Source organism: Biomphalaria glabrata, chromosome 2 (genome assembly GCF_947242115.1).
Source record: "Biomphalaria glabrata chromosome 2, xgBioGlab47.1, whole genome shotgun sequence".
Classification (NCBI taxonomy): domain Eukaryota; kingdom Metazoa; phylum Mollusca; class Gastropoda; family Planorbidae; genus Biomphalaria; species Biomphalaria glabrata.
This window is the reverse complement of record NC_074712.1, coordinates 1,489,353-1,512,798: the sequence shown is the minus strand read 5'-3', so window position 1 is coordinate 1,512,798 and position 23,446 is coordinate 1,489,353. Positions and strand designations below refer to the sequence as shown.

Genomic DNA, 23,446 nt, shown 5'->3' with positions numbered 1-23,446 from the left:
TCAATATCTATCTATCTATCTATATCTGTTTATATCTATATATATATCTGTTTATATCTATATATATATCTGTTTCTATCTATCTATCTATCTATCTATCTATATCTATCTATATCTATCTATCTGTCACAACATGCAGATGTTACGATGTGTTGTGATGCCGGGGATTTTACTTGAATTCAATTGTCAACAAATAAATGACGATCTAGAATCACAATTGACGATTCTTTGATAAAACAAAACTCTGGAACTTTATTTAAACATAACGTAAGTACAGCTTATGTACAAATTATAAATCAATGAGCATGAAACATATTACAAAGGCTTTTCGAACAGAGCTCTTAGAAACGTGACTGTCTACAAGGACATTATTTTATCGACTGGCGTTACTTTCTTACCCCCCCGCCAATTCTCTGGCGCTAACTCTTTTCAAAAAATGTCTTTGTTTAATTTCAAATCAACCAATAGATTTCAAACTTCATAATCACGTCCCTTGGGTAAATCCTGACGTGCTGACAAGTGTCTAAATTTGAGGGGTAAATCCCGAGACTCATGTCGAGGGCTTATATTTCTTTACAAATGAGAAATGTACACACAATTCTATAATGTGATCTGTGACACTATCTATCTATCTATCTATCTATCTATCTATCTATCTATCTATCTATCTATCTATCTATCTATCTATCTATCTATCTATCTATCTATCTATCTATCTATCTATCTATCTATCTATCTATCTATCTATCATCTATCTATCTATCTATCTATCTATCTATCTATCTATCTATCTATCTATCTATCTATCATCATCATCTCTATATATACATATATCTATTATGTTTTAAATTTTTGCCATGTTCCTCTATACTGTAAGGTTTATGGATTAATTACCACAAATAATTCGATTAATTTGTTGTTGTTGTTTTACTGATTCGTTAAGGACAATAAATATTTGTGCAAAGTTTCAACTAGATTCGAGAAAGGGAAGTGGAAGAAATGCCCTGTAAAAAAAACTATACCAGACAGACAAACAGACAGAGTTGATATAACCAATGTAAAGTATAAGACTACGGCTACACTATTGAACCTTTACTGGAAATGTGTGATTTTGTTCCATTACATTTTCATTTTTGTGACGTTTATGAAATTGTAAACTATGTGAATGCTTACAGAAGATTAGTTTAAGGTATTATCACAGTGTTTCACCAAACTTTTTCCGTAACGGAACACTTCGCGCATTTTGAGTAATTAGCGGAACACTTTTCTTTTAATAGAGATTAATTCACATGGTGGCCTACTAGTTAATTATTCCAGTAGTTCGTGGAACACGGTTTGGGAAACAATGTCTTATTATATATATAATAGAGGCGTTCTTTTTAAAAAGACCTACGTTATACAACTATTGTGGTGTTACTCTATTAAGAAAGTTAGTCTATATATATATATTGATTGATTTCGATAAAAGAAATGGTGAAGGGGGTCGTGTATGAAAATTGTTATGCTGTTACACCAGATGTTGATAGGAAAATTTTCTACTAGAAACAATTCTAATTTGTACATTTTCATGTTCGGAGTAAAAAGTAAAAAAAAAAGTAAAGTTCCCCTTTCAGACCTTGCGATCTATGGGGCAGATGATGTTAAGGTCATCTGTTTCGATGACCGACGGTTAACGAGCAGGGTGTCATGACCAGCACAACGACAAACCGCCTTTACTTTCCCCAACTAAAGTTGGGTGGACTCAGGGGCACCCTAAAAATACCAAATTCAAAATCCCAGCATTCACTGAGATTCGAACCCAGGACCTCAGGTTCGGAAGCCGAGCGCTTAACCATTCAGCCACTGCGCCCCCACATGTTCGGAGACTATTGTAATTTTCTGTTCTTTGCCTATAATCTGCACTGAAACTATTTTTTTTTTTGGGTCTATTCATATATGAACCTATTTCTATGTGAACCTTAAATTTGTATAAAACCTTGAACCTATTTGTAACTGAAACAATATGTACGTACAACAGAAAGACCAACTTAGTGGTTCGACTCAGTCTTCAAGGGCGCTCACTGGCTCTCAACGCCCCGCACCCCCATCCTATAATGGGCTCACACCTAATGGTCAGTAAAAAACAACAACTCATAACAAGACTTTTTACTGGGGGCCAAGATGGCCACTACATCATCAGTGGCCGTCGGTGATCATGACTTCCCAAGAGCCCTTTGGCTACTCTTCCTGGCCACTGAGCGGCTAATGAGGCCAGTATGCGGGTAACAAGAAATGTTCCCGAGGGAGGCGCCCCCCCCCTTGGCGCCCTCGGTTCATAAGATGAGAGACACGAGTCGGAGAATCTAGAAAACAAATTGAACTCGGAAGAAGCTTCTTGTTAGTCTCCCCTTGTAATGTTAGATGGGTGGCGGGAGTAGATTGTCTGGGTTTTTCTTGTAATAGTCGAATGGGTTTTATTTTATGAAATGTTTGAAGTAGGTTGTCATAGTAAATACTGCATACTTTATGGAATGTTGTAATTTGCAATACGCATTTGTTTTGATCTTAAAGTTTGTAGGTGATAAGAACAGTTACTGGCAATGATTGATGTTTAATTGGTTTAGGGCTTGTTGAATTTCTAGAATTTGTCAATTTTATTCTGATAATCTGATGTGATTCAATTTTTTACGCAGCTTATATCAATTCACTCTGTCTGTCTGTCCAAAAGTTTGTATATGTTATTTCTCCCGCACCCAATCTCGGTTCAAGCTGAAAGTTTGCACAATTATTTCTTTTACATGACAACATAAGAATCAATAAAAAAAAAATTAACCAATTAGTAAATTCGTAGTAAATTGGTAGTAAATTGATTGGTATCTCGAACAAGGAAAAGAAGTAGTACTTGACTGAAGTGGTGGTATAAGCTGAACTAGTCCCCTTTATAGATTGTCGTCTGAGGCTTATTACAAACTTAATTACATGACTGATCCAAACTAATTAATACAGTTATTAATTTGTTGTTGTTTTTTTAAAAGTATTTTTGTTGTTTATCGAATTAGATCACTTGCTTCCTAAGTAATATCCTTGCACCTTGACCAACAAAATGCCTTCTACAAACTATCAAGTCTATACTGTTTTCCATTGAAATCTTCTGCTAACACACACACACACACACACACCCACAAACACACAAACACACACACACACACACACACACAAAACAGAACAAGATGTTCGTCGAGTCATGAATATAAATGAAGAAAACATCATTTCATTTTGTTACGAAGACCCATCTTTGACCTACACATTTTGCCACACTTAGACTGAGACATTGTCTGCCGTATATCGATTCAAGTTCTTTTTTCAACATCCTCTTCTGCCATCGGGAGCAGATTTTTTTTGGGTCTCAAACCCACTCCCCTTATCTGTTGGGAAACAATGTCTTTGTAGACCTGTTGGTTATTCCACTTTGGACAAAGGACATAATTTGCTTTTACAATTGATAATTTGTTGTTCAAACTAGAAGCCTTGTAAGTTGTTAATGACAACCAGTGAAATGGAAACTTGTGTATCTTGTAGTATTGAAAGTTTTGTCCTGATAGAATGTGCAGAAGCTTTGGGCTGCTGGAAATCTTTCAAATGCAGCCAGTCATTTTCAGGGCCGTTCAAGTGTGAACAATTCTGCTGGGGGAAATTTGTTTCGTAGAAAATAAACTAGAGGTCGTCAACTTTTGTGAGCTCAGCGTGGTGTGTGTTGTTGATGTTGTGTTTCCACCCCCCCCCCTTCACTTTCTCCATCTCGTCTCTACATTGGTAATGGAGCTTGGGAAACACAAGATCTCCGGTGATAAAAAATGAAAAATTTGGAACAGAGCAAAGGTTACGAAACGAAGTGGTTTGGAGTTTATATATATATAATTCAGCGAGATGTAATAATGTGTGTGTGTGTATGTGTGTGCTTGTTTATACACAGAGAAAGATGTGTTAGGTAACACACAACCTGTTGACTGCGTTTGTTTTGAATGCTGTTTAATGTTGTGGATTGTGTACATTTGTCTATGATAACTGGATGAGTTGCGTAGCACAAGGGAGTTAATCGAAGTAATTTTTTAAGCAGACGTGTAATCTGTTATGTAAATCTAGGAATCAGACTTCCAACCAGTTTTCTCTTTCCTTGCTTCTCTCTCTCTCTCTTTTTGTTCATCTCTTTCATACTCCCCCCTTCGCTTTTCCTCTCTCTTTTCTCTCTTTATCTGTCTCTTTTTGTCTATTTTTAAAATCTTTTCTCTCTCACACACAAAATTTATTCCGATCCATGTTTTTAGACTTTCCGCTGTGTTTTAACAGCTTTGCTCTTCAGTAAAGATCAAACCCTAGCTCTGCGATACTCAACAAGCAAATCAAAGCTTTTAATTAAGCGTACATACTGTTGATGGTCAATCGTAATTCATATATTTATTATTTACAATGCAGTTGCTAAAAAAAAAAATGTAAACTACTCTACTTATGAGTGTTCTTAACTCTTTCTCTCCGAACTGACGATACCAGCGTTGATTCCACCAGAATGTGGTAAATAATTACGGAAAGAAAGAGTTAAAGAATTTTAAAAAGAAACAAAACCCCATAGAAATGTACACATGGGAGTCTCGGCACCAGGTTCAGGGTGGGGTGTAGAAGAATTTCGTAAGTGACGGGCAAATGATTTTTGAAGAGAAAAAAAAATGGATGTGCAGCAGACCGTGGCTTTTGAAAAAAAAATTGGAAAAAAAAAAAGCGCGCTCTTGGGCGTTACTTCAGACCAAGTTAAGAATCAAGAAATTAAACAATAAGAGAGAAGAGAGTAGAATTAAGGAAAGGGAAGCACGTATTTGAACATTAGACAATGAAGAATGTTATGTTATTTCGGAATAACTAACCCCCTTCTCTCTTGTCTCTCTCTTTTTTTTTCATTTCGCTTTCTCTTGTCCAACGATATAAAACGCGCCTCCAAAAACCCTACACCCCATACACCTCCCCGTGTTGATTAGAGGGGGGCATGTTCTACTTTTTCAGGTACAACAAAACTTTTCATGTTACTTAATTATAGTTTCTTCACTTCCTCTAGTTGACTTAAGTTGTTTTTTTTTTTCATTTCAATGCTAGTTATGATTCAGCACATTTACATTAATAAATATTTACTGTTACTTGTGACTCTTGTTTATTCTATCCCTCCCCCCCCCCCCCCCGTTTTGATTTATCTTATCTTATTAATTACAGCAGATGTGGAAAAAAAATATGCAGTTGGCAACTGGGTTTGTGTAGTCACGTGAAACATTCCACTCTTCTTCCTTAATCTTCGGGACACTGCCATTACTGCTTTTTAAGTTCAGGCGTTCGTTCAAAAGAGAAGAGAAGATAACTCCCAACGTGTCTGCATGTGTTAGTCTAGTCGTGCATGTAAATTAAAGACTTGATCTCTACTTTTCTTTAAATAAAGAAATAGTAATTTAATATTATTCGTCAGTCTGGCTTGTTCTCCAATCTACCTAACCATACTAACGGCAATTTAAATAAAAAAAATCAATAAGTGTTTATCGTTTACTTTCGCCTTTCGCAAGCTCGCGGTGCGGATAACGTTTTAAATTGAGATGGATATGTCCATGTTTGTTGACTTTCCGCCTCTGCGGAAAGAGAGTTCCAGACCGTGGCGGAAGCGGAAGTTGCGCGAGAAATCACAGAACTTGATGTTTTATCCGGTTACATTTTCTGTGACTCCCCAGTAACTGGGTGTTCGGCTGAGTGGCGCCACCGCAGGGGCGGACGTCGGGTGCCATTAGCGAGCACCGTTAGGCTGTTCCGCTAGAATGAGCTTCTATGAACCAGGAGAAGCTCGATGCAGCGATTCCTGAATAAATCGACACCACATCAGGACAACAACAGAATTTCAGGTGTCGCATATTGACTTATTGGTATATATGTAGTACCTATTCGTCACCTTTCGGTTTAAGTTGGCATATAAAGTAATTAAAGCACAAATCGATAATCTGCGAATTTATGAATGCCTAGTTTTATCAGCGATTCTTCAGTAAACCGCCACCACATCAGGACAACAACAGGTGTCGCAGATTGACTTATTGGTACATATGTAGTTCCTAGGTTGACTTATTGGTATATATGTAGTACCTAGATTGACTTATTGGTACATATGTAGTACCTAGATTGACTTATTGGTATATATGTAGTACCTAGATTGACTTATTGGTACATATGTAGTACCTAGATTGACTTATTGGTATATATGTAGTACCTAGATTGACTTATTGGTACATATGTAGTACCTAGATTGACTTATTGGTATATTTGTTGTACCTAGATTGACTTATTGGTATATATGTAGTACCTAGATTGACTTATTGGTATATATGTAGTACCTAGATTGACTTATTGGTATATTTGTTGTACCTAGATTGACTTATTGGTATATATGTAGTACCTAGATTGACTTATTGGTATATATGTAGTACCTAGATTGACTTATTGGTATATATGTAGTACCTAGATTGACTTATTGGTATATATGTAGTACCTAGATTGACTTATTGGTATATATGTAGTACCTAGATTGACTTATTGGTATATTTGTTGTACCTAGATTGACTTATTAATACATATGTAGTACCTATCCCTCACCTTTCGGATTTAGCTTGTATATAAATAATTAAAGCACAAATCGATAATATGCGAATTTACAAAATGTATAGTTTTTATCAATGATGATATCTTATTGCATTATCTACCAGTTATATATCAAGATCTAGTGGGGATTTCCCCGAACTGTTGACATTATTTGAACAGAAAAAAAAATAAAATGAAGGTTTAAAGAAGAAATGCAAATAGGGGAGGGGAGGGGTGCGAAAAAAGAAAACTTAAAAGAAAAACTTAAAAAAAAAAAAGTAATACATGTTAGAAAAAAAAATTGATCAACGAAACAGTAACAAGGACGCTGTATTGAAAGTAGTATTGTTAGCATCTAACAGACATTGGACAAACAGTGCTATTTGTTTCTTTCCTGCTTCAACTGATGGTGATAGCACTTTTTTAAGTATACTTCCTAGTTATAGATCAGGTGAAAAGCGGTGGCGTTCTATTTCCGGTTCCAGTTTGTTTTTTTTTTCCCGCCACGCCCCACTACATCGTGAAACAAACATGTTTAAAAATTGGAACTGGGACAAATCTCGAAACAATTCTGTTATTTCTATCGTCTGCAACAACTGTTGGTGGAGGTAACTCTTACCGTGAGCTACTACTTTTGGCGGAAGTGACTATCTCATCGTCTGTTCAACTGATGTCAGAAAGGATAGTTTTAAAAGTATTTAAAGTAAATACAATTTTGTTGGTTTGAGGGTGTAAATGGTTTGTTTGTTTTTTTTGTCCGTAGTGGAAAATTTTGATCTGCGAGCGGGTTTTGTGCCTTCCGTCTGTAGGCAATGACTCTATGAATACGTGCTGAATATATATAAGTGCTGACTCAAGTGCTGACTCTGTGTATAAGTGCTGACTCTGTGTATAAGTGCTGACTCTATGCACAAGTGCTGACTCTGTGTATAAGTGCTGATTATGTATACGTGCTGACTCTTGTATTAGAGTGCTGACTCAGAGTATAAGTGCTGACACTGTGTATAAGTGCTGACTCTTGTATTAATGCTGACTATGTATAAGTGCTGACTCTTGTATTAGTGCTGACTCTATGTATAAGTGCTGATTCTATGTACAAGTGCTGACTCTATGCACAAGTGCTGACTCTGTGTATAAGTGCTGATTATGTATAAGTGCTGACACTGTGTATAAGTGCTGACACTGTGTATAAGTGCTGACTCTTGTATTAGTGCTAACTATGTATAAGTGCTGACTCTTGTATTAGTGCTAACTATGTATTAGTGCTGACTCTGAGTATAAGTGCTGACTCTATGTATAAGTGCTGACTCTATGTACAAGTGCTGACTCTATGTATAAGTTCTGACACTAGAAATTGAGATTAGACAATGCCATGAAAAGTATTTAGCACTATCCTACAAAGTGACTGTTATGGAGTATGTGTGTGTGTGTGTATGTGTGCTTCTATGGTGACGGTGAGAAAACGTTATCGATTGGTTGGTGGCAATGCAGTGTGAATGGCGCAAGATACGAGGCACTGTCATAAGCTGTCTTGGATACGCCAGACGACCCCAGAATACCAGAGTAAAGAGACGTGTTTTCTTAGTCAGTTAGATTTTTAAAATAGGTGTTTATTTCATTCCAAGTCAAATGTGTCTGTAAAGTTACAATCTGTATGTCTTTTGGCCTGGATAAGTGTGGCATCATAAGCATTAAAAAGGGCAAGGCAACGAACACCAACATTGAATTTGAAGGCATCGAGGAATTGAACTCCGCCTCTATTTTTAAATATCTTGGAATAAACCAGAATGCCAAGATAAACCATAAGAAATTAAAAGAGGACTTTCTTGGCAAATATAGGCAAAGAGTTAATAAAATCCTCAACACCAAACTGTCTGGCAGTAATCTCATCACTGCAATAAACAGCTGGGCCGTCCCTGTGCTCCTTTACACGTTCGGTGTGATCAAATGGACTGACACCGACCTACATGACATTGACAGACTCACTAGAAAATTACTAACCAAGTTTCGATGCCTACACCCCAAGTCCTCCACCATAAGGTTATACCTGCCCAGGAAGGATGGGGGTCGTGGATTGCAGAACATCTTTAAATTGTGTAAGATGCAAGTTTTAAAAATACGATCAAAACTGCTCGCCTCCAGCAACAAATTAGTTTCCTTCCTACGGAAATACGACTCCGATTCAACCCCTCTGAACCTACACAATGCTGATGTCAATATCGGTTTGGACGACGCAGGGCATGAGATTCGCCAATGGGAAGAAAAAACACTCCACGGAAAATTTCCGGCTTCATTACATGGGGACAACATCGACAAGGCTGCTTCCTTAACATGGCTCAAAGCAGGTCATCTCTACCCTGAAACAGAAGGCTTTGTTACAGCAATACAGGACAGAGTAATCAGGACAAAAAAATTACGAGAAGCATATCCTGAAACTCAATGTTGTCGACAAATGCCGAAAATGTGGAAATGTGGGCGAGTCGATTGAGCACATTATGGCAGGATGTCCAGCCCTATCAGAATCAGCCTACCTAGGTCGCCATAACCAAGTTGCAAAGTTAATACACCAACACCTGGCTTTGACGTACAAATTGATCGGTAAGGACACTCCCCCTTATTATAAATACTCTCCGCAAGAGGTTCTCGAGTCTACTGAACATCTGCTGTACTGGGACAGGCCTATTCTGACCGACAAAACGGTAGATTTCAATCGCCCGGATCTGCTGTTCATTGATAAAAAAGAAAAAACCGCTACCATTATCGATATCGCCGTACCACTGTCTCATAATTTGAGAAAAACTGAGATAGAAAAACAAAGAAAATATGGGAACCTAGGCTTGGAGATTAAGCGTCTATGGAAATTGTCCAAAATAACAATATACCCCATTGTTATATCAACCGAGGGGATAATAACAACTGACCTCACAGACACCTTCAAGGCCCTTAACATTCCTAGGAACATCTTCGTTGCCTGTCAGAGGGCGGTACTGCTGCAGACCTGCCACATCACCAGAAAATTCCTCAGTGGAAACTGTTAAAGGGACTACGATGAATTTTGTTTCTCTTTAGCGAAACTCGACCCTGGCAGTGCCAGAGAATGACTACTCGTTCATTTCTAACATAATAATAATAATAATAATAATAGTCGTTATTATCCGTAAGGAAATTTGTCTTACAATTTGTGCATTACACCAAACAAAAAACATTATAAACCAAAGTGTACATTCACACCAGACTCACTCATAATTTACATGTGACAAAGTTTATACCAGATTGTTCTTATTTAATGATTTGATTGCCAGGGGAACAAAAGAGTTGACATACTGCACGAGTATCCGTTTAGTTTCAACGTGACGACATCTCAAAGATAACAGACAATTGTGTAGACACCGTATGCTAGTTACAGTCTCTTGAAAATCTTCCTCTGATATAATGATCTTTTTTTTTTTTAAGTTTTTAAAAACGGTTTTAAAAAAATGAATAAAACGAAAATTACGAGAAAATTTACAGACACTTCAGGACAGAAGACTAAAACGTAAAGTATATGATACGACCTACTGTATATGATACGCCCTACTGTATATGATACGCCCTACTGTATATTATACGCCCTACTGTATATGATACGCCCTACTGTATATGGTACGCCCTTTTGTATGCGGTTTTTGTGTGAACCCCCATTTGCAATTGTAACGTTACTCGTGAATCCTTTCCGTCAGCTGACTGTATGATATATATATATATATATATATAGAGAGAGAGAGAGAGGGGGTGGGAGAGAGGAGCGAGCACAATTTTCTCCACATGCATACTCCGCCTTCGCTTATCACACTCACCCTGTCAGACTCGCAAACCAACCATGTCATCCTGTCTGTGAGTTATGCCGCCAGGTAACCCGAGGGGATTCCTCGCATGCGCCACTATTAGCCCGACATGAAATAAAAACGTGATAACGCCCCCGGGGTAAACGGCCCCCTTCAAGGAGTGCTTTACTGACATTCTGGAACAAATTCCCAGTATGTAATCTATCCACAGTATGATATGCCTGCGTGGTCTTATATTTACCATTCAGCAAACTTCTGATCGGAAATAAAGCAGTTTTAATTGCACCCCAGGAATGATGACGGACAGTGGAACGTACACACTGACGCTACCAAGGCTACACGTGTGCTACCTGTAAATGTGCTAAGGCAGGTGTGACCAACTAATTAGCAAAGGAAGAAAAAAACAACTGCTCCCGATATATTTGAATTCCAGTGTACCTGACGAGTTTCGGTGATTGACGTGACGTGACCATCTTCCATGGGAGCAGAAGAGCTCTCATTCTGCGTCATTAGCGGGAGTTATTTATAGCGCAGCAGTCTGCTATGGCACCACGAGTTTGGTCGTCTGATGACGAGGATTCTTGACGGAAACAAGAAATCACAATCTGATGTCTGAAAATGAAAAACGTGAGCTGGGTAATGAAGAGACTCAAATCTTATCCAGACTTAAAAACAATTAGAAATGAGGCCATGAATGAAATTCATACAGAATTATTCATCATATCTTATCTTATATAATACAGACGTTACTTCAAAAAAGAAGATGATTACGTCCTACGCGTCATGCATTTAGTCATGCATATTAACCAATGACTTAAATTCTGCCAAGTCACTGGTTTTCCTGGCTAGCTCAGGCAATCCATTTCATGCTCTAATAGCACTAGGGAAGAAGGGGTATTAGTACAAATTTGTCCTAGCATATGGGACGAGGAATGTGCCTTTATCTTTGTGTCTTTCAAAGTATTTTATCAAATTGTGTTTTTTGTATTTGAAGATTATGGTTCAGTGTTTTATGTATAATTGCTACTTTACTTTTGAGTCTTCTATCCTGAAGGCTTTCTAAATTTAGTGATTTTACTAAAGGTCTACTCTAGTCAAATGTGAATAGTCGTTTGTTATGAATCTCACTGCTCTATTTTGTGTATGTTCCAGTTGCTTAATGTTTTCTTGAGTTGAGGGGTCCCAAACGGAGGATGCATATTCTATTATCGGCCTAACCAAGGTTAAATAACATTTTTAGTTTTATGTTCTTATTTGATTTATAGAAATTTCTTTTAATAAATCCTAATGCTTTGTTTGATTTTTTTTATAGTTTCATCAATATGTGGCCCCTTGGGTGTCATTCCCATAATATGTAATTTTTTTTCAACATAAATCGCTGGTCATGGTTAAAAAAAAAGGGAAAGAAGATACAGATATTAGAGGAAAGTATTCGACAACTAATTTAAAGATAATTTTAATTTTTTGGGATCTTTGGGGCGCCTCTGAGTCCACCCAGCTCTGATAGCATTAGTTGGGGGGAAAAGTAAAGTCGGTTGGCCGTTGCGCGGGCAAGATGAGAGGCCACAGAAACGGATGTGGCCTTTACAGCATTTTCCCTACCGATTGCAAGGTCTGAAGGGGTGCTTTTGTTTTCTCTAGATATAGATATTTTCCTAGAGATGGTCGACAGATCACGTGTGGTTCCCCAGCAGACAAAAGGACAGGTGAAAGTGGAGAATTTTGATGTTTGGAACTAGAGACAAGTCCATTAGACTTTGCAGCCACTTTGTTAACTAGCTTAATGTAATGTTTGAATATATCTATTGGACCAATACAAAAGTTTAGCTCTACAAATATAGCTCTTCACCCCCCTTTGCCCTCTTTGTCTCTCTCTCTGTGTCTCTCTCGTGCTCTCTCTCTCGTGCTGTCTCTGTCTCTCACTCTCGTGCTCTCTCTGTCTGTCTCTCTCTCTCTCTTGTACTCTCTCTGTCTCTCACTCTCGTGCTCTCTCTGTCTGTCTGTCTGTCTCTCTCTCTCTCTCTCTTGTACTCTCTATGTCTCTCTCGTGCTCTGTCTTTCTCTCCCTCATCCTCTGTCTCTCTTTCTCTTTCGTGCTCTCTCTCTGTCTATCTGTCTGCCTGTCTCTCTCTCTCTCTCTTGTACTCTCTCTGTCTCTCTCTCTCTCTTGCTCTCTCTCTCTCTCTCTGTCTGTCTATCTGTCTGCCTGTCTCTCTCTATCTCTCTTGTACTCTCTCTGTCTCTCTCTCTCGTGCTCTCTGTCTTTCTCTCCCTCATCCTCCGTCTCTCTCTCTCGTGCTCTCTCTCTGTCTATCTGTCTGTCTGTCTGTCTCTCTCTCCCTCATCCTCTGTCTCTCTCTCTCTCGTGCTCTCTCTGTCTTTCTCTCCCTCATCCTCTGTCTCTCTTTCTCTTGTGCTCTCTCTGTCTCTCTCTCTTTTTCTCTCTCTCTCCCTCAACCTCTGTCTCTCTTTTCCCTCTCATATCGTCTTTGTTTGCTCCATCTCACACACACCTACGCTAAGAGGATTCAGAGGAGTCTCTCTGATGTAGGATAGCACCATTTACCCCAGGAAACACCATAAAGAGTTGCAGGTAATTCAATATCAACACCAGGTTAGCTCAAGTACCTCACCTCTAGCGGCTTTAGAACAAGGGCGGATACCTCGACTAGGAATACTAACTCTGCGCATACCTTTTTTAATGTTTATTTTCCTTTATGTCTCTTTGTCTCCCCTGACAGCAATATCTCAAAGGTAATAACCACCCCCTCTGTAAAATGTTACGGATGTATTAATATTTGGATTTTAAATGCAATACACTGTCAGGATATGTCTCACATGATGCTAAGTTTTAATAAAATGAGATATGCATATAGGTATGACCTATTTTGAAACTTGTTTCATTAGTTCAATAAATCTTTAATTTCATCTTTCATTTTATTGACTCCTTAGATGCTTTTTCTGAAATGTTTCTTACTGGAAAAAAAAGTATTAAATGAGCAAGTTTAAAACAAATTAGATGAGGGTTCAAATGTGTTACCCTCTGGACCTTAGTTCTAAGAAGGATCCAGGGCGTCTTTCTGTATTGTTATGTAGACTTGTTTTATTGTTATATCTAAGATAGTAGAAAATAAAAAGTGACTGTAAAATTCTGTTGTTTTTTTTTTCTAGTGATGGGAATTTTCCGAAATTGTTCGGCATTCCGAAAATATTTTTTTCTGATTCATTTTTTTTAACTAAAAAAATTCGAAATTTACCCCGGCTTATTTTTTTGTGAACAACTATTAACACGAAGAAAACAAAACGTAATAGGGGCCACTTGCTGCAACACTATCCTCCATTCTCATTGGTGAAAACAAGCTGCTGTTAGACTCCACAGTTGAAGTTGACCTTGATGACGAGATTTAAAAAAAAAAAAAATACGCATATCAATGAAGGCTGCGTCGATCTTTGCTAGACTTAGACATGAGTTTGGGAAAACCGGAAGTTCACTGCAATGACCGCAGTGAACGTCTACAACGCATGCGCCTTGAGCACGCTACTGTACGGCATTGAGTTAGGGACTACTTACGGAATGCAAATATGAAAATTAAATTCGTTTCACTTGCGCTGCCTCCGAAGGGCTCTTGAAAATCCCATGGCAAGAAAGAGTGTAAAAAATTGAGATACTTCCTCGACCTCGTCTTACAAGCATCTTTAAAATCCCCAGACCCCAGGCATGCTACCCTGACTCATAGTGTCGCCCGGGTGGAAACGATCGTAAGAGGAAACGATTAGGCTAAAGGGTAGCAAAACAAGACTCCCGTGGGGGTGCCTAAGGCGGTGCGAGAGCATCCTCATTGCACTGTGCGGAGTTGTTAAAAAACTCCCACAACCTTGTCACAATCCAGGCGCTGTTCTTCAAGGGGCCGTTACATAAATGGCGTGTCCTGCACGGTTATCCTGGTATAGAAAAGGAAAATGGCGGGGGTCTTAGTGTATGCGGTCTCTTGCCGCGAGTCTGACCCACCCGTCAGACAGAACAGTGTGCACTGTTCTCATTCAGACCGGTGAGAGGGAGCTCTTGTTCACTTTTGCTGGCCTAGAGTTCCAACAGCCGATAGCTCAACTCTACCTCACAGTTTAAGAAGAAGAAGAAGAAATCCCCAGACAACGCCGTCGACGCCGGATGGCGAATGAGCGCATCCCAAAAGTTCATCCTTTATGAAGTGGCGGGCTTAAGAAAAACTGATCGTCTCCATCACCGATAGGTGGGTGCCATCTAACAGGACCTCAAAGCAGTGAACCTTGATGTTGACTCCTGGGAAGACATAAGCCCTAGATCACATTATGTGGAGAGAGATGGCGAAAATATATGTCAAGGAAAAGTAGCTTTTGTTGGAGCAAATGCCAGTTGAACAAATTTTACACTTAAAATCCATTTGTAAAATGGAATCTAACATTCAATTGCTTTCCTATTAGATTTCCCGCTCTAATCCGCCTGATGTATGTTTATTTCTCAAAACGAGGCTGAGAAGGGGCAGACGTAGGGCGGGACGAAAAAAAAAGTATTTATACACAAGAACAATAGATCGAAATGACGTCATCAAAACATGTGTCTTATTGGCATGATGTGCCTGGTCTTATGATTGGTTAGTAGGGCTTCTAAATTCGAAAGACAGTGACGTCTACAGTGCCTATGACATCTACACACGTTATTTTTTTTTTTTTAATATATATCGTTTTTGTTTGTGTATATTTTAAACTTCTCATGAATAGGGATGCATCTGATGGCAAATTACAACCGAAAAATTCTATTATTGAATAATCTCGACTGTTAATCCAATATTGATTTATTTATAGAGTAACAAATGTACATGTATATAAGTATTATAAGTCTTTAAATCAAATGCTCGCACACAGTTATCTTCCCTCTGTGCAGTTCTCTAGAGTTATCTTTCCTTATTCGTATTTTATCCCCCCTCCAATGTTGTGACGATACTTTCAGATGGTCGAGGAAAAAAAATGTCGCTCAATGTAAAAAATATAGATCAGGAAAGTAAAACAAGGAAATCAAAATAAACCAGAAATAAACTCAATACTGTAAGAGATTGTGGGTCAATATTTATAGAGTTTGGGGATGCACCGGCACTTGTTGCTTGCTGTTTATATAGTTTGTTTCTTTAGCGCTCAGTAGATTTCAGCGGCATAGAATAAGAACAAGAGAGAGATATAGAAGGGGGGAGCTATAGATATAGAGAGGGGCACCAAGAGAAAGAGAGAGAGAGAGAGAGATAGAAGGTGGGAGCTATAGATATAGAGAGGGGCACCAAGAGAAAGAGAGAGAGAGAGAGAGAGAGAGATAGAAGGTGGGAGCTATAGATATAGAGAGGGGCACTTAGATAAAGTGATACAGCTGCTTGAATATTCAGTCTTTTTAAGCTTTCAATCTATCTCTCAACATTCGCGACTTCTGAGTGTCTAGCATTGCACACTTTATGCCAATTTACTTTCATAAAAAAAACAAAAAAAAAACCTAGAAAAAAAGTTATTCATTTTGGATAGGCGCAATAACTCCACCTAAAGAAGCTGTGACATACTTTTTGAAAGGCCAAAAATCTTTTGTAACTAATAAATGCAAAGATATCTATTTTTAATGTTACAGTAACCAGGCTTACCATAACTAGTAATCGAACACGTGTTGGAACCTGGTTCATTGAAATAAACAAAATATACTAAAAAATTCTTTAAGATTCAGCTTATATTGACTGACAAAGCTTCAATTCTATATTTTTGAATCAATAATATGGTAGATTTCCACCACATTTAGACTAACAATAATAAATGTATAGGTTTGGAAATATTATTATTCTCTCTTTATCCTAGGGTCTCTGCCCTATTGTGTGGTTGTAACTCTCTCCGCCACCATCCACCGAGCCTGGGCTAGGATGTAAAAATGTTCACTTCTGAGGTAATATCCGAATCATGCATAACGAGCATTAAGGCTAGATTTGACTTAACGAATCGATATCATTGTAAAACCAATCAGATTTGATTTCTTCTAGTGCCGCTCTTTCACTTCTGCTAGAGACGTCACTCTTTTGTTTTCTTTTCTTCAGTTCACAACGCTTCAGTTTATACGTCAAAGTCATCACGCCACGAATGTCACCTTGACTTTCAATCTTGTTACTAGGTCACAATTTCGCCTGTTTGTTTGTTTGTTCCTGTTTTAATTGTGCCCTTCACGTCAGCTACACGCCCTTGTGGGTGCATCTCTTTTTTTTTTTTTGCTTGTTAAGGACAATGTAAAACATGTGCCAATAACTTGTGTGCTTACGTAACTCTGTGGCTAGCGCACAACTTGACACAATGTTTGTTGTTATGTTATCCCGCGACAAACACTTACAAGTGTTCAGGGGCAAAAAAGCACAAGATTTATCCCATTTAGAGCGCAAGCATAACCAGAGGCGGACTTACGGCGGGGCAAGTAGGGCAACCATCCCAGGCCCCGCTCCTAAGGGGGGCCGCGCGATAGCAGAAATTAATATAGTCTAGTTCGTTGATTTTTCGTGCAAATGTTTCACTCATTAATTACGTCGATTAAGGCCACTAAAGACTAGAGGACTGAAAGACTATTTGTTACAAGCAAATTCTTGCAGAACAATTATAACACAGTACCTAGTGCAGTCACACGGCCAATAGTACAGTACATATTTTAGGGACTATTTTTTTTTTGGTATCAATTATAAGGCCTACATCATTATATGTGGACGAGCCCAATAGCGCGATGTTGTACGGTGTATATACATTTAGTCTACTCTTACGACTTACACACGAGCGCGCGTATAAACACTCGCCCCGGGCAGTGCCGACCCTAACAATTGCGAAACAGATTGTGCGGGGCCCAGTCTGGATAATGTCAAAATTAAGATTTCGTATTAGAAAATACATTCGTCTTTGCAGTTTTTATTAAATGAAAGCTGACTAAGCCGGATTTTTAAAAATCGCTATTGTACTATTGGCACCCTAGAAAAAAAATTTGTCTATTTTTCAGGAGATTTCCAGAACTTTTTCGTATATCTTGCAGTTTCAGGAGATTTCAAGGAGGCCCATGAAAATCAGGAGGCCGCGGAAACCCTGTTATTATATATAAAATATAATGGTTTAATTCAATAATTTACAACTAGAATTAGAGCGGGGCCAACGAAAGTGCGGGGCCCCACTGCGTCCGCATAGGTCGCCTCTGGCCCCGCGTACTGCTAAGGCCGCCTCTGCTGAGTGATAAATGAAGGGTCCTGGATCACATGTGGTGAACATACCAGGAGCCTGTTAAAAGGTTGAAAACATTGCAGACCCTTGTGATGACAAATGTCCACCTTGTGACGTACGTTTGTGCCGAGGATTGGCCTCTCTAGTCGCATGAGAATTCTTTTTTAAAGGAAACCTCAGAATTTGCGCTATTCAGTTTTAGCTTTATCATCATAGGAATCCTTGGGCCTTAGGCCTCTTTTCTTTGCCTCTTTGTTTTGGGCTTTATGTGCCTCTTTTATGGGCCCTCTTGCCTCTTCTGTGGGCTTTTTTTTAAATATTTTTTTTTATTTTGTACACCCGAGACAAGAAAAAAAAAGTTACCTGATATTTAGATTTACTTATAAATAAAATATTCATTTTGAACAGGCTGAAATATTTCATGATTTTTTTATTTTATTTTCCTAAATCCTGTTGCATTACCGGGAATATCCAGTGACGCCGCCTAGTCCTGTGGTTAGATCATGACATCCAACACATCTTGTGTGCAAATCAGATGAAGATCTCCGGTAATAATTTTGCCGTCAATGGAAAATGCATAGGAAATGTATGAACATTTTGAGGGGGAAAAAGTTATCGGATGAATACATTGTTAGGGAAAAGTCCACAGCTTCTACAGTGACTATTCGATAGAGCATTTCAATAGTATTTTAAAGAGTGCGTCTACAAGTTGTATTTCCTATGTTATTATTTTTTCTGGGTTCATATTTAAAAATGCTGTCCACTATCCCGGACATTTTTTTCATTACTCCTTACACATACCAACATTTTTTCCCCAAAGAGGGCTCTCCCCCCTCCTCTTCGTGCTTTTAATAATGTACTCTGGTTATTAAGGCTAGGTCCAACATCGTGAGGCTTTCAAGCAACCAGGGACGTGACACTTGGGAAGCTGGTGGGGGGGGGGGGCAGTGCTTTATCCTCTTTTAGTCGTAAAACGACTATAGTTCATCTTCACCTATCCCTGATGAACCGTTAGGGCACTACGCACCATCTGTCGACCGCCTTCCTCCATTCCTCTGTCTTTTGCCTTAAGTAGAATCTCCCTCCTGTGACCTGGCTGTCCACTCTTTGATGTTGTCTTCCCATCGCTCTCTTTGTCTGTCTCTACTTCTTTTTTCCTGGTACTGTTCCCTGAAGGAAGGTCTTTGCAAACCTCCAGATTGTGATTGTATTGTTTTAGCTTATGTTTTTATTTGATAGTGGTCAGCAGGTCATCATGGGTCCCATTAGTCATTGAGACCCTGTTGCAAATCTCCTCATGTGTGATTCTATTTGTCTGGGTGACAGAATCAGTGCTTCTCGAACTGTGCTCCGCGGAACCTAAGTGTTCCGCTAGGCTTGAATAATAGGTATTTCACGAACTACTGGAATAATTAACTAGTAGCCAACCACTTGAATTAATCTCCCTAAAAAATAATCAAAGAATGTGCGAAGTGTTCCTTTAGAGAAAAAGTAAGAGAGACACTGGTTAGGATCATTCGCATCTTAGTTCCATGGCTAGGATGCTCCTCTCTAGTTCTGTAGTAAGTGTGTCCAATATTTGCAAGTTTACAAGAATGTGGCCATGAGCAAGGAGCGCATCAGTCTGATTTGACTGTCGAGGCCTGTCCTAATTATTTTGAGCTTTGCAAATGCCGCTTTGGGCTGTGCGATTCTGACCAGTAGCTCAGGTTTAGTTTATACGATAGCTCCAATGTATGGAAAATTACTGTCACTTGCCAGCTTTTCTCCTTCAATACTGTCAACGCTGTTTAATGCCCTGTTTGCCTGTTTGGCTATTGGTCATAATGTGTGTTCTTTCGACATTTATTTCAATACCAAACCACGTAAATACCTTGTGTCCCCCCCCCCCCCCAGTATCATTAGAACGCATTGCCTGAGTCAGCCAGGATTTTAGAAAACCATTAATATGCGCAGGTCGTAAAACTTGTTTTTCATAGAACATCTGCAATTTATAGTCTCAATATGTTCTTAATTTATCCTATGCTCAACATAACTATAAGGTGCTCTTATTTTTTAGTAATGATAAGATGTAATGATATAAGCGACACGCCGATGAAGGTGTTCTCTTGCTGCTTGTCATTACACGTTCAATAATAACATAGCTTGAAAGATCTGCGTACATGTCTGATAGTTGGACATTCAGTCAATTGTTTCCGCTAACATCTCACCTGCCAGGTTGGCTCGTTCAATTTCACTTCTAACTACATTTCTAAATCACATTCAAATCTGACACTTTTGTAATAAAATCGCAAAAAAAACAAACAACAACACAACATTAATCTCGTTTTGTGGCACATTTAAATCTGTTTAATGTTTCCTTAAAAGAAAAAAAAAGGAAATCTTCAATTATTTAAATTATTTTTAAAAAATTGAAATGACTGGAAAATGAAAAAAAAATAAAAAAAATTAGAGGGGCTTGGTAATCTAAAAAAAAAAAGAAATTAATGATGAAAGAAAAATTAGACTCTACGAAAAGAAACCCAGAACTATAAATTATTAAAACCTTGATGTTCTCTAGACATGAGAGAAACTCTAAAGTTTATGGAGAGCTGATTAGATCAGAAAATAGTAAAAGCAAATACAGAAGTCTTGCATCGCTTGAGTGTATGGCTATATACAAGCACTGGCGTGATATGAACAAGTATTTTGTCTGAGTGCATCCTGGTTTAGAAAGGTCCGCGACCTCCCGCACTCGACCACACATACTTTTGGTTTCAGAATTCTGAGTGTCAAGATTTTCTCAGCCCAGCCATCGGTCACCACCCATAGAAACACCACCCATAGAACCACCACCCATAGAACCACCACCCATAGAATCACCACCCATAGAACCACCACCCATAGAACCACCACCCATAGAACCACCACCCATAGAATCACCATCCATAGAACCACCACCCATAGAATCACCACCCATAGAACCACCACCCATAGAACCACCACCCATAGAATCACCATCCATAGAACCACCACCCATAGAATCACCACCCATAGAACCACCACCCATAGAATCACCACCCATAGAACCACCACCCATAGAATCACCACTTATAGAACCACCACCCATAGAATCACCACCCATAGAACCACCACCCATAGAAACACCACCCATAGAATCACCACCCATAGAGACAAAAAAAAAAATTTCTACTTACATTCACTGACTTTCCTTGAGCTGATTTTGACATCGCTGATTTTGACATCGCTGATTTTGACATCGCTGATTTTGACATCGCTGATTTTGACATTGCTGATTTTTTTTTACTTGGCTCATTAAATGTCACACATTTACAACTTTCCATTTACATCGTTTGGTTTCAACTTCAACATTTCACATTTTGAGCTGTTGATAAATTTTGAGCTGTTGATAAATTTTGAGCTGTGGATAAATTTTGAGCTGTTGATAGATTTTGAGCTGTTGATAAATCTTGAGCTGTTGATAAATTTTGAGCTGTTGATAAATTTTGAGCTGTTGATAAATTTTGAGCTGTTGATAAATTTTGAGCTGTTCATAAATTTGAACTGTTCATAAATTTGAGCTGTTGATAATTTTGAGCTGTTGGTAAATTTTGAGCTGTTGGTAAATTTTGAGCCGTTGATAAACTTTGAGCTGTTGATAAACTTTGAGCTGTTCATAAATTTTGAGCTGTTGATAAATTTTGAGCTGTTGATTTTCTACTGCTATTTATCATGGCCCATGACATCGCATTGTTCGCCTGAAACATGTTATACACCATGAGTATGATCTGTAAGATACTTGACATAACCATCTCTCTATCTGGGCGCCATGCCGGTGTTAAACCGGCCCCCCCCCCCCTTCTCTCCCATTGCCCTGTGAAAGAACTCCCAAAGTCTCGTGCTGACGGGAATCAAGGCGGATTCGTTCCAAGTGTTACTCCATCAAAATTTATCATTTCTCTCTGTCGACGATAAATCCTTCTTTAATGGGGAAACGTGGGCCGGGGGTGGGGGGGGGGGTGGGGGGGGGAGGAACAAAGGATGTTGGGAGAGGGAGGGAGAGAATGAAGGAGAGAGAGAGAGAAAGAGAAAGGAGATAACAGAGAGACTGATGCTCTGACATAGTGAACAAATCTCGTCTGCTGACGATTGAGCCCCTCAAGCCTATTTGTCAGTTCGTCTGTTTGTCTGTCAATCTGTTGTTTTTTTCTGATATGATTATTCTATGTGAAAGAACTGATTGCTTGATTCAGTTTCATGTTTTGATATTATAAAGTGATAAATCATTTATGTCTTCTTTATTTAACTTCTAAATTACATCTTTAATTATCTTATAAATTATATCTTTAATTATCTTATAAATTACATCTTTAATTATCTTATAAATTACATCTTTAATTATCTTATAAATTACAGACGTTCCTTCAATAGAGAAGATAATTACGTCCTACGCCTATCCACATGTTAATCTTAGTCATACGTGTTAATTAGAGAAACTCTGCTAAGTCATTGGTTTTCTTGGCTGATTCAAGCAACCCCATTACATGATCTCTAATGGCGATAGGAGGAAAGAAGCGTTGGTCTCTTGTTTATCGAATCTGGAAACAAATAAACATCAATATATTCCTTGCTGGACTTGCCTGTGTGGTGAGCGCTTTGGACTGTCGTCGCGATAGTCCCAAGTTCGGATCCCGCCGTCTGTATTCCCCCCTGCTGTCCTGCTGGAGTTTTAGGCTAGGATGTAATCGCCTTCATTTATAACGGAATATCTGAAACTTTATTAAGTCGATTGAAAGCTGGGACTAATAAGAGTACAATGACTGTCATTCTGATAGGACTTTTATGACTCTCATTTTGATTCTAATAAGATTACAATGATTCTTACTCTGATTCTAGTAAGATTACAATGATTCTTACTCTGATTCTAGTAAGATTACAATGATTCTTACTCTGATTCTAGTAAGATTACAGTGATTCTCACTCTGATTCTAGTAAGATTACAATGATTCTCTCTCTCCTTCTAGTAAGATTACAATGATTCTCTCTCTCCTTCTAGTAAGATTACAATGATTCTCTCTCTCCTTCTAGTAAGATTACAATGATTCTCTCTCCTTCTAGTAAGATTACAATGATTCTCTCTCTCCTTCTAGTAAGATTACTATGATTCTCACTCTGATTCTAGTAAGATTACAATGATTCTCTCTCTCCTTCTAGTAAGATTACAATGATTCTCTCTCTCCTTCTAGTAAGATTACAATGATTCTCTCTCTCCTTCTAATAAGATTACAATGATTCTCTCTCCTTCTAGTAAGATTACAATGATTCTCTCTCTCCTTCTAGTAAGATTACAATGATTCTCTCTCTCCTTCTAGTAAGATTACAATGATTCTCTCTCTCCTTCTAATAAGATTACAATGATTCTCACTCTGATTCTAGTAAGACTACAATGATTCTCTCTCTCCTTCTAGTAAGATTACAATGATTCTCTCTCTCCTTCTAGTAAGATTACAATGATTCTCTCTCTCCTTCTAGTAAGATTACAATGATTCTCACTCTGATTCTAGTAAGACTACAATGATTCTCTCTCTCCTTCTAGTAAGATTACAATGATTCTCTCTCTCCTTCTAGTAAGATTACAATGATTCTCTCTCTCCTTGTAGTAAGATTACAATGATTCTCACTATGATTCTGTAGGCTTCGAGGATAATCTTCTATGAATGACAACATTGGAGAATGCGAAA

At 38.4% G+C, this 23,446-nt stretch overlaps 1 protein-coding gene across 1 annotated transcript; it reads right to left on the bottom strand.

Annotated features, from left to right (window-relative positions):
• Positions 1–20,487: 20,487 nt before the first annotated feature.
• Positions 20,488–20,874, bottom strand: LOC129924829 (acanthoscurrin-1-like). The gene has a single exon (XM_056022117.1). It carries the CDS (start codon positions 20,872–20,874, stop codon positions 20,488–20,490), a length of 387 nt encoding a protein of 128 aa, XP_055878092.1.
• Positions 20,875–23,446: the final 2,572 nt, after the last annotated feature.

Coding starts and splice junctions, on each gene's coding strand:
- LOC129924829 (XM_056022117.1), bottom strand. CDS start 20,874: ATGGGTGGTGATTCTATGGGTGGTGTTTCTATGGGTGGTGGTTCTATG.